We start from the raw sequence: 11,913 nt of genomic DNA, 5'->3' as shown, positions 1-11,913 counted from the left end.
TGTCTTAGATAAGTTTTTTTTTTTTTTTTTTTTTTTTTTTTTTTTTTAATTTGGTGGTGGGTGTTTGGTTTTATTCTTTAATGATTTAAATTGATTTTAAATTAAATAGTTTTTAATTATTAATTTGAAATTTTATTAATTATTTTTTACTTTAAGCATTAATGTTGTTTGATAAAGTAAATTTAAAATTTATTTTATTAATTTTAACTACTTTTTATCTATATTGATTTTAATTCATATTTATTTTCATTAATTTTAAATAATAAATTTATTTATAAAACATTTATATTTGAATTATTGCGGATATATAATATAACTATAAAATATTTATTATAAAAAAAATGAGTCATAAATGTAGAATCATAATTCTAAAATATCCTTTCAGTGGTAAACAAATGAGACAAAAAAAAGATTTAAAATTAATAATAAATTAATTATTTTGATTTAATACATAGTTAAAAACAACTTAAGTTATAATATTAAGTTATTTTATCAAACATGCTTAATTTGTTTAAAGACTTACATTAAATCATTTAAATCATATTAACTATAAAATATTTATTATAAAAAAATGAGTCATAAATACAGAATCATAATTCTAAAATATAATTTCACTGGTAAACAAATGAGACAAAAAAAAATAAAATTAATTATAAATTAATTATTTTGACTTAATACCTAATTAAAAACAACTTAAATTATAATATTAAGTTATTTTATCAAACATACTTAATTTATTTAAAAACTTAAATTAAATCATTTAAATCATATTAAGTCATCAACTTAATTAAATATGTGTTAAGGTAGAAATGAATATGAACACTCAATTGGTAGGAATGAATATGGACATTCAACTTGTCTTGAAACATGGTAAAAGATGTGGTAAAGATTTAATAAAAATATCAAATTATTAATATTATTATTATTATTAAAATTGTAACACATAAGAAGGGTGAAGCATTTTCCCTTCAAATTTAAAATTTTTGGCTCTTCAAACATTTCAACCATAATTATGTTCTCTAAATAAAAACTTATGTATTTTTTAAGAATGTTTTCTTTCCTCTTTTTTACCGATGAGTTATTGTTCGTATTCTTGAAGACATACTATAAATTAGCTAAAAGAATGATACGGTGGTTTAATAAGCATAACGAACAAACTTCCATACTTTTAACTTCAACTATGTGCACTTTGTTTTCAAGGTTAAAAGAGAGTAATTGCTTTTTAAGAAAAGTTCAAATCTCATATATTGTGTTAACACTAAATATCATACTAAAAATGTCTTCTTTTATGGTTGTAAGAACTCATAAAGACAAATCCATCATTATCGATCTATAATTTATATTACTAAGATAAAACTTTTACGTCCCTCATCATCCTTAATTTTTTCAACAAGTTATTCTTTATTAAAAGATGATAAAGAACATCAACACTATGAATTAAGGGAAAATAAAGAACATCAACACTATGAATTAAGGGAAAATTTTGATTTCACCACAACAGAAAATTTGTGGTGTTTAGCTTGATTTCAATCAAAACTAGAACATTGATGAAAAACTTGGATATTGACTTTTTTTTTTTAAGAGAAAGACGTGGTTTGTGAGGGCACGAGTTAAAATTAAAGAAAATAAATATTATTTTCTAAATTAAAAAAATCAACATTAATAATATTTTATTGTTGTTGATATATGAAAATATTGATTGAAGTAAATTATTATGTATTACCATTATTATTTTATTTTATGTATCCTATCATTGTTTCCCTTAATGTCCTTCACTTGTCCACTTTTATCTTCTATGTTTTTTCTAAACTCTAAAGATGGGAAAATCATCCATTTAGTATTCATTTGATTAAATAAGAATGAACGTTTTTAATTCGATTATTTGAATAAAATTGTCATTAAAAACCCAATTTTAAAAATTTAACTTTCTGTCTTTTTTTTTTGGCCTTATTTTGATAAAAACATCATTATTCTTTTCTTTTAAAAATGACCTTTTTTTATATATATAAATGGTTAGATCGGTGGTGTACCTTTTTCAAAAATTTGTTTGGTTGAGCTCCTCAATTCAATGGCCAAAATAAGATTAAATAAGTTTTTGAATAAATTTTTCAAGGAACTAAAAAAGTCTTAAGTTGTTTCCTCATAAGAAATTTGCAAATAAAAAGTTTGGTCACTTATACTACTTTTTAAGGTTTGTACAAGAGATGAGTTGATTTCCATGGTTGGGGGTGTTGCATCGCCAAATTCTTTAAACTAGATACAACTTAGAGGGGTAAATTTGTAGTTTTCATCGTTAAAAGTATATAATAAAATTTAAATAATTAAATAAAAATATAAATATATAGTATGGTCCACATGATGTTTGTTACTTAGCCAACTTAGGTTGCTTTTGATAAAAAGGTTTTGTGTGAAAGTGGTGTAATTTTTTAAATAATTTTTAGAAAATCATAACATGAAAAATAATTTTAAAACTATTATATTTTGAATTTCAAGTAGAACTCATATTTTGAAAAAAATAGTTAAATGAAAAATTGAATTTATCTTTGAAAAAAAGAGTTTAAAATAAAAAATAAAAAAATTGATCAAAAATAATTTAATACAAATAAATAAACTTGACTTTTAAAAATAAGATGTTCAAAATAAAAAGAGTTTCATTTTATCATAATAGAAATTCAATATAAATTACTAAACTCATCTTTTGAGGAGATGAGTTCAAAATAAAAAAAGATTCATCTTTTTAAAAGACAAATTTAATATAAATTAATAAGTTTTTCTTTTTGAAAAGAAGAGTGGGTATAAGAAGTTAAATTGTTTAAAAAAAAAATTATAAAATAAAATAAAAGCATGGATGAAAAATGATGTATTTTGTATTTATTTTTTAATAATATTTTTTTAGATAAAAATCTCTTGATAGGTGAGGTCATTGATGATGTGGCAATCAGCATGCTGGTTCTGACGTGATTTTTGTCAGTGGAATGAATTCAGTAGGACACGCCTGGTGCACAGGTTGCCACGAGGCATCTCAAAACGGTGTCGTTTCAGAGAATGCCTAATACTTCTTGTCTTCTACCATTTAGTATTTAATATATTTAGGTTGCATTGCTTACCCCTGAGACTGTATCTGGAAGGCTCTGTCCTTCGATTCTCCTGTTTGTCTGTGTATACTTGGTGTGTACTTCGGAAGCAAGAAAGCAATGTCAGGGCCTCAGTGCTGCGAGCATCCGCCAAGCCTGAACCCCAACAGCGGATCGGGCCATGTGGAACAACTTGGAGGCCTTTCCTGTTATATTGCTGGCTCTCCTCATTCCAAGCTCGCTATTCTTCTGGTTTCTGACATCTATGGTATCCTTTCCCCAGCACCCACTTCCATATCTTTATTGCCATTCGTGATCTGTTTTTTTTTTTCTCTTTAATCAAATTTCGAGTATTAGTATTTCTGTGATTGTTATTGCAGTTCTTGGACGTGGGTTTTTTCAGTTTGATTTTCTGTGTAATTGTTTCTGATTTCTTAATTTTGTAAGTGGGTGTTCGTGGGTTGCTGTTAGATTTTCATGCTCAGTAGTGTCTCTGCTCTGATATTCTATTATGCGAATGTCATGCTCCGTCTGGTTGCCAAGAAAATATAAGAAAAACGAGGATATTGGATTTTTTTATTCTTTGTTGATTGAGGTGGACGAAAGTGCCAAACTAAAACTGTGACATCCGGAATAGGGGAAACTTCCTGGCATATGGACTCCTCAACCTTTGGACGTGTTGGGTCTAAAGCGGACAATATCTACAGGGGTTGGGAGCTTTACAAAAACCTCATGCGAGTGTTCATAATTCCATTATTTGATCCTTTTTTTAGTATGGTTTTTCATTTTTCCTGGAAATCGCACGAACAAAAAGTAATTTCTGAAGGGATTTTTTTTAGGTTCCTCATTTTTCTTAGCAAACCAAAGCTAGGACTAGGGTTTTTGTTGTATGATTACTCTTTTCCACCTTTACGAGGGCTTGGCTTGGGGCATTGTATCAGGTTGAGTGATGTACAACAAATTATTTCTGGTATAGTTAAATTTTATGAGAATTCAATTTCATAATTATGTTAATAAATTGATTAAGATCATAGAAGATTTGACTAGGTTGAAGCAGTCTTCTTTCCATATCACTGTTATTATAATCCATGTGTAATCATAAGCAGCTCTCTTTTCATAAATCAGGCCACTGTTAATAACCCTCTCTCTTTTTCTTTTTCTTTTTTTAATTTATTTTTTTTGGAATCTGATTGGAATTTTAATGGAGAATGATTGTAAGGATAACAATGAATTTTATATTTAGATGCATTGCACATTGATCATTTTAATTCCGATCATCATCATCATCTCTGCCATTGATCATTTCATCCTTCTGATCATCATCATCATCTCTGCCATCTCTTTCATATCATTGTCTAATTTAACATATGTGGTTTAATTTTGCAGGATATGAAGCTCCAAACTTCAGGTATGGCAAATGCCCAGATAGTTTTATGCTATTAATTGACTTTTTTTTTACTTAGGCTACAACACAAACTGCTTTAGTTGCATGGCTTCAAAGCCGGATATAATGAAAAATAAGTAATATTTCATGTGCCCTAAGAGAAGTCCCTGTCACAATATGTTGCAGTCATGATCCCTCAGAAAACTGAAAGTCTAAAATCTTTGAATTCTGATCTGTTGACCACATGGACTCTCCTGAGATGTGTATTATGTGATGAATGAAAAATAAAAGGAACATAGGAACTCCACTTGGGGTTTGAGGAATTAGTTTAATTATGTATAGCTTCCTTATACTCATTATTTGTCTTAATGCTTCTTAATCTTAAATTGCCGTTCCTGAATTTTAAATAAGAAAGATATACAAGATGAATCTTTTTTTCTTTTTGGAATTAAAATTTGAAATAGATCAATGCTGCACTTACCAAAAATTTTTGAGCATTGCATGTTGAATCGTGTTTATTCTTCTGAGCATGCATGCCCCTGAAGGAGAAATTCCTTTCACTTGTACCTTTCAAGTTAGCAAACAGATTGAACAGATGGAGTTACCTTCTCCAATCACTGGGCCCTTTTTCTATTGTGGATTGAGTTCATTTTCCCAGATTCTTCTTCCTGATAATGGTAATGAAGTTTAGCGCTTTTAGAAAATAAGTAGGGTTATTCAGTGCCCTTCTTTTCCAACGTGTCTTGCTAGGTCCTTCTGGTTGCATTTTTTTTTTAATACACATTCTGTTTTTAAAACTGAAGACAGAGGGAAAATTTTCTGGTACGTTAAGTTTCTGGAGACCAAAAATGTTGAAGGCTAGTCAAATAAACAGAAATCACAAAATAAAAACATAGAACACCGTCAACTAGGCCCTTACTTTTTATGGACTCTGTTTTAAAGCCTGATATGTAGCCTCGGGGATTTATAGCTCAGTAAGCCATTTCTATGGTGTTAGAGCATCACATTTCAACACAATTGTATTCTTTCTGGTAATATATGAAACAGTTATGCCAAGTGAAGAATGTAGCTTTAGTAATCCAATGGCAATTATAATATTACTTTGTACACTTCTCTGGAAACTAATATTGGCAGCTTTGTTCCATAAAGGAAGCTTGCAGACAAAGTTTCAGCTGCTGGATTCTATGTGGTGGCTCCAGACTTCTTGTATGGGGATCCATATGTGCCTGATAAGGCTGAGAGGCCTTTACCTGTCTGGATAAAAGATCATGGCATGGTTGGTTTCTGATCTTAATAATACACACCTGGAAACTCTTGTCATTTTTATTTTTATTTTTATGACCATTATTTGTTATTTACTGCATTATCTTTTCTGTTCTTTGGACATATTTATCTTGAGGGGCTGCTTAGAAGCTTTATCTTTTAGGCTGTTTGAAAATGTGGGCAGACCTGCAGGCCCTGTTAATTTCACTGAAACAATGGTTTTTATTTTATTTTTTATTTTTTATTTTTTGTACCACCAATATCTATTCTTTTCTTAATTGCATTCCATTTTTTTTCTTTCTTTTTTTTAAAATTTTTATCAAAGGTCAAAGTCAGGAGGTTTACTCTTGCAGTTTTCCAAATAGCTACAACTTTTTGATTAAACTGTTATGATACACTAACAATTCCTGAAATCCTATCCTATTACTTTTCTTATAGGATAAAGGTTTTGAAGACACAAAGCCTGTCATTGAAGCTCTTAAAAGTAAAGGTGTATCTGCAATTGGAGCTGCAGGCTTTTGCTGGGGTGGTAAGATTTTTTTTTTTTTTTTCATTTTTTTAAGTAACTTTCTTATCTTTTGTAAATTTTTTAGTGTAGGCTCCTTTGGTGATTCCAATTGCATGATATACAGTTACTTAATACCATAACTGGCTAAATTCCTTGAATCCTTGCAGCCAAGGTGGTTGTCGAACTTGCAAAGTCTGGTTATATCCAAGCTGCAGTGCTGTTACATCCTTCATTTGTTTCTTTGGATGATATCAAGGGTATGGTTTCACTTCTAAGCATCCCAATATTATGTTCTGGTTTTCTTTGTTTCTTGGATTAAGATTTCTAAGATCCCTTGAACTGGGTGATTGGGGACGACTCTGCTAGCCAATGCAAGCCATCAGAATACACCCATATTTATTTTTTCTTTTGTTTTGGGGTTGGCAGCATTTTTATTTTTAATCTGGTGCAAAACTGATGCCTTACAGCCCAAGACACTAATAATTCTCACAATTTTCAGGGGTTAAAGTTCCCACTGCAGTCTTGGGGGCTGAGATTGACCAGATGTCTCCACCGGCACTCGTGAAACAGTTTGAGGAGATTTTAACAGCCAAACCAGGGGTAGGAAAACAGTTTGAGGATTCATCTAGCAATCTATTTAGTCTATTTTTCATGTGCCTTTGAATTTATATCCTACCACAGGCAGATATTTATAATGAATTTTTCAAATTAAAAACATGACTTGAGGGATATTTACTGACTTTGTTCAAACATTATCTGGGCATGCTTCTGTTTTCACAATTTTGACAATATAGGTTAGAAGGGGATGGGTTGTTCCCTTCAAATGCGCAAGCAATTTTAGCATCTGGAAGCATATCATTTGTTTGTTTTTTTTTTTTTTTTTTTTTTTTTTGTGGTTTCTTTGTTTTGTTGAATAGCATGGTGGAAAACCATGTATGCAATTATTCAACTTCAAAATCGGCTTTCTGCAATGCAACTAGTAGCTGCATTCTCTGTTTCAAGTATTGAAAAAGATGAACTGCAAAAACACCCTTTCTCCACACTTACAGTCAGAATTCACCACTCTCTGCTACATTGATGATAACACCAAACCTCACCCACAAGTTTTATGTTTTTGGTTGTTGTTATTATTATTATTATTATAACCTCACCCACAAGTTTTATGTTTTTGGTTGTTGTTATTATTATGTTTTTAGTTTTAAATATTTTTGGTTGGGTATGTGTGATCAAATGACTTGTGATTCAATCAAAAGCTAAAATGATGAGTTCTTTGCAGGTTGATGGCTTTGTGAAGATATTCCCAGGAGTTGCACATGGGTGGACAGTGAGGTACAATGCTGAAGATGCAGGGGCTGTGAAGTGTGCTGAAGAGGCTCATCAGGACATGCTGGGTTGGTTTTCTAAGTATGTCAAGTAAGAGCATGGTTAAATGTTGATCTATGTGTAATTCCTAGTCTTCCACCATTACAACTTGCTAGAGACAATAGACATCTGAATCCTATGGAGTGTGATTATCTTTAAGGTTTGAAGAAGAAAAAAACTACAAGAACACATATAAAATAATATTGCATCATCATCTAAAGATATGGCTTTAACCGAGTAAAGTGGTGTGCAATTATACTTTGATGCAAAGGTCTTGTGTAGGATAAACATTTTTTGACAACATGATGGAGGAGAATGTCATCAGTACTGTCACAGGATTATGAACAAATTATACGGTTAGATTGGTCAGCAGGTACTAAATTACCTCTGCTCTAATAGCTCATTTATTTATTTATTTATAAACCAATGAAACTGGGAACACAAGGTTGTAATGCAATCAAGCATCTGTCAAGTGCCAAAGGCAGCATTCAGTAGTGCGGATTGATATTTAGAAAAAATTATGCCATAGCAGTGCAAGTGATATGTAGCCTTTGGTTAGACCTCTCTCTCCCTTTTATCTCACTCTGTCGCCGTGTAAATATTATCTGTTTTAAGCTCAATGGGTCCTCACGACTTTAAAACGTATGTACATAGTTAAGATAAGTCTGTTACATGTTATTGTTAGAAACTTCTTTCCCTAACTGATAGTGGATATCAGTCGTAGGTGTGTGTTAGACGAAGCGGCTATTATGCTACCATAAAAAAAGGTCCTGGTTGGTTTCCCTATATACATACAAGCAATGGAACCATAGCTGGGAGATTTCGATCCAAGGTTCAACCTGATCCTTGCCATTCACATAGAAGTGAAAGGGAACGGAGCGGTGGTTGCCACTGTTCTACTTGTCTGGGGCAAACCAGGCATGCTGCTGAACCAGAGCAGTCACGTGAAACCTCTCAAAACACCATCAAGGCCGAGCTCTAAAATGTTTTAAACCTCTCTTTTAGCAATTTACAGTGAGATAGCTTTGGTACACAAGGGTGAACCTGCGGACATGTCTTAGTCAACTTGCAAGCTAGTTATAGACATCCAATCCAAGCCGTATGCCCTCCTTTTTTGGACACCCTTCCAAACTGGCCAGCCTTGTGTCTTAACTCTTAACCCAACAACATATGAAGCTGTCCAGAGCCTCACCAAATCACCCTCAAGCCCCATAAAGGCAGTCACACCAGATAGAAGCTTGTGACTACTGAGTAGTAACTAGGCATACAAAAAAAAAAGCATGTGATGGTGGCACTGAAATCATCATATTCTCATTATAATTTTTAGGAGCTGATTGCCCAGATAGATAGGTTTTCTCCAACTGCCACGTGCCCATCAAGCTCACATGATTGGATTCAGAATATGGGGCATGAATTCATATTCAAACATCTAGATATGTGTAATCTAATCACCTATGTTGGGGATTTTGGATTTAAAATTGGTTCTAGGGCTACCCAATGTCCCAATCCATTCACAGCCCCCACCGTCAGCCATGTGGCTACAAGTCCCTGGAGATTGTACACCAGTAGTACTATTACCCCCTAAAAAAGGGAAACTTGAATTGAGAAAATGGATGAGTGTACACAACTTTAATCATTGTATATTATCCTCCTGATATGATCCCAACAGTCCTCCTTTTGGAAGCATCTTTTTTGTAAAAGCAAACCTTCAGTGCTCCCCCCATTTCCTTAATGTGCCCACAATTTATAAGAAAATAAAGGAGGAAAGCTCCTTTTTTTCAACTTTGAACAGCATCTTTTGTTTAAACAACTAAAAAAAAAAAATTCAATTTCAGAATTTAAAAAAAGTAAAGTAAAATAAATAAAATTAAAGATTGACCTGATAATCCTATTAATTGAAGTGTGATCCAATAAATGACACATGGTCCTAGGTTCGAATTCTGTCATTAATGATATTCTGAATTTATCCGATATTGGTTGTTATAAGGTTATTAATTGTTAAAGGGTGATCAAAACTCGAGAATTGGATCCTCTATGAGAATCTAAAAGGTTTGTCATTACAAGTTACCAGGTTAGAAAAAAAAAAAATCAAAGATTGGGAGTGGTAGTATCCATGGAAAACTGCAAGTGCAAACCAAAGCAGAAACCAGCATATATGGAAATGACTTGTCCCTTGTTGTCCTCCCTATATGTGGTCACTGTTTATCAGTCTCTTTTCACCACTCATTTATGTGTCCACTGGCCCCCGCTCTCTCCTCCACTTGATCTTATTGACTATCCAACAAAACTACCAAAAATGAATAAATTAATTAATTAAAAATAATAAATTAGTTCATGCTTAATCTTCAAAAAGTATAACCATTTTCTTTGTATTGTGTTCAAGTGACAACAAGGATGTTTGATTTTTATTTTTTTAATGCAATAAATAATATTGCAATTTTTTATTCAATAACCCACTTTTACAAGCCTTTTCAAAGACATTTTTTAATGCCAACTTACTAATTTGTTAGTAAAAAAATGATGGTGAAAGAAAATATATGTTTAAAAAATATAATTTATTTTATTATTATTTGAAAAAAAAAAAAAAAAAAGCAGAGAAAGAAAGAGATGTGGCGAAAATGATTGAAATGAACCCAAGTTTGAACCATGTGATGGGAGGTCCCCCTAATGGATGGTCAGGATTCCGCGGACGGAAGCAGGGGTCACGCGGACACTCATCCCCATCCGCCTCTAAAAGACGTGGATGACACGCTCAGTTATCAAGTGACACAAAACGCGCCGTTTCAGTCATGATTCTCGTGTGGGCCCTCGTCATGACAATCGCCACTCCGCTCCATCAATTGAGGAAAGCGCGTGGAATTTGGATACCTCCATTTTTATTATTATTACAGCTTATTCTCTTGGGCCTTCAATCACCTCCTCTTTCCTTTTTGTTCCTTTAAACTCCCTCTTGTCGTAGATTATTACCATTTTGCCATTCTTTCATTTATTTTTTTAATGATAAAAATTAGAAAATGGAAAATCAAACACATTTGCATCCACCTTAATTTTATAAATTATATTTCGTACAATGCACGTGTAATAATACAAATATGATCCCTATTGTCATATTCCACATTAGATAGTGATATATATATATATATAATGCACTTCTTTTAATTGTATAAATCCTTTTAAATTCATAAACGTTCATTGAATTTAAAGTCAATAATATTGTATTCAACCTAATCATCGATCCCGTGTAAAATTTTGTCTATTTGATCGAAGTGTTTGTTAATTTAAGCTATATTAGTATAAGAAGGTAGTTATAACATCTTATTAAAAATGAAGTGTGTTGGGGTATAACAATGCAACTCTTAAGGTCGGAGATATGTCACCCAAATGATGGTTCTTATAATAGGTCTTAGGGTATGATATTAAATATCATAAAAGGTTTAACCTACCTTTATTGACCACCAAGTCGTTTTTATATAAGATAATCCAAATTCGATTTAAGAATTGATATTAAAGTCAGAGTTAAGTGTTCAAGTCACAGGAGCATCGTGTTACGAGAGAAATGCGCTTTCAAAGTTGAAAATGGATCACTCAAATGATGACTTTTAGAACAAGCTTGTAGGGTATGATATTGGAAGTATTTGACTTTCTCTCATTGACCATTAATTGGTTTTTAGATACAATTATAAATATTTTACTTTATCAAGCAATATTCTCCACAACATTAATAAACATAACAATAAAAAAAGGGGGATATAATTAAATTAATAAAAAGAGAAATGGCATTCCACTTTTTATTTTTGGCTTATAGACTAATATTGTTGGACAAGGGGGCATAAGAAGATGAAATTAAAGTGCACCAATTCTTGTCTAATGTGTGATAGGTAGGGTATGGAAGCATATGTTACAAAAAATGGTTTGGCAAGTAGTTAGGTTGTGGTAGGACGCATCACCTAATTCTTCTATTTGCCTAACTGAAAATGAATATAAACCTATCTCTATATCAATCATTTTGTTCTAAAATACAAAGAAACAAAAACATTTTCAATTTTTCAAGGATACGCTTTCATATATATATTTTTTTAAGGAAAAAAATATAAATAATAAATAATTTTTTAGATATCAAAATTTTAATAAAATAAATTATCACTAAATTGTTCCTCAAAATTGTAACTTCTCAGTTCAATAAAATTTGAACTTGATAAGTAATAAGTAACACACGCATTTAACATAAGGCATGTACTTGAAAGGTGACACATGATGATATTTGAAAAGTTATAAAATAAATAAATATTATATTGGTAAAATTTAAAAAACAATCAAGGAAT

At 31.4% G+C, this 11,913-nt stretch overlaps 1 protein-coding gene across 1 annotated transcript; it reads left to right on the top strand.

The window, feature by feature from the left end:
- The first annotated feature begins 3,112 nt into the window (after positions 1 to 3,112).
- On the top strand, positions 3,113 to 7,853 carry LOC117914998 (endo-1,3;1,4-beta-D-glucanase-like). The gene is made up of 7 exons (XM_034830537.1): positions 3,113 to 3,342; positions 4,461 to 4,482; positions 5,608 to 5,734; positions 6,160 to 6,250; positions 6,397 to 6,486; positions 6,729 to 6,829; positions 7,506 to 7,853. The coding sequence occupies exons 1-7, from the start codon at positions 3,195 to 3,197 to the stop codon at positions 7,644 to 7,646; spliced, it is 720 nt and encodes a 239-aa protein (XP_034686428.1). The 5' UTR covers positions 3,113 to 3,194; the 3' UTR covers positions 7,647 to 7,853.
- Positions 7,854 to 11,913: the final 4,060 nt, after the last annotated feature.

Source organism: Vitis riparia, chromosome 5 (genome assembly GCF_004353265.1).
Source record: "Vitis riparia cultivar Riparia Gloire de Montpellier isolate 1030 chromosome 5, EGFV_Vit.rip_1.0, whole genome shotgun sequence".
NCBI classification, from domain to species: Eukaryota; Viridiplantae; Streptophyta; class Magnoliopsida; order Vitales; family Vitaceae; genus Vitis; species Vitis riparia.
Note: the sequence above shows the minus strand (reverse complement) of the source record. Positions and strands in the feature narration are given on the sequence as shown.

Excerpts from the sequence above, each read along its gene's own strand:
- LOC117914998 (XM_034830537.1), top strand. The coding sequence starts at position 3,195 with ATGTCAGGGCCTCAGTGCTGCGAGCATCCGCCAAGCCTGAACCCCAAC. Across the intron at positions 3,343-4,460 it reads TCTGGTTTCTGACATCTATG|GATATGAAGCTCCAAACTTC; the intron begins GTATCCTTTCCC and ends TTAATTTTGCAG. Across the intron at positions 4,483-5,607 it reads TATGAAGCTCCAAACTTCAG|GAAGCTTGCAGACAAAGTTT; the intron begins GTATGGCAAATG and ends TGTTCCATAAAG.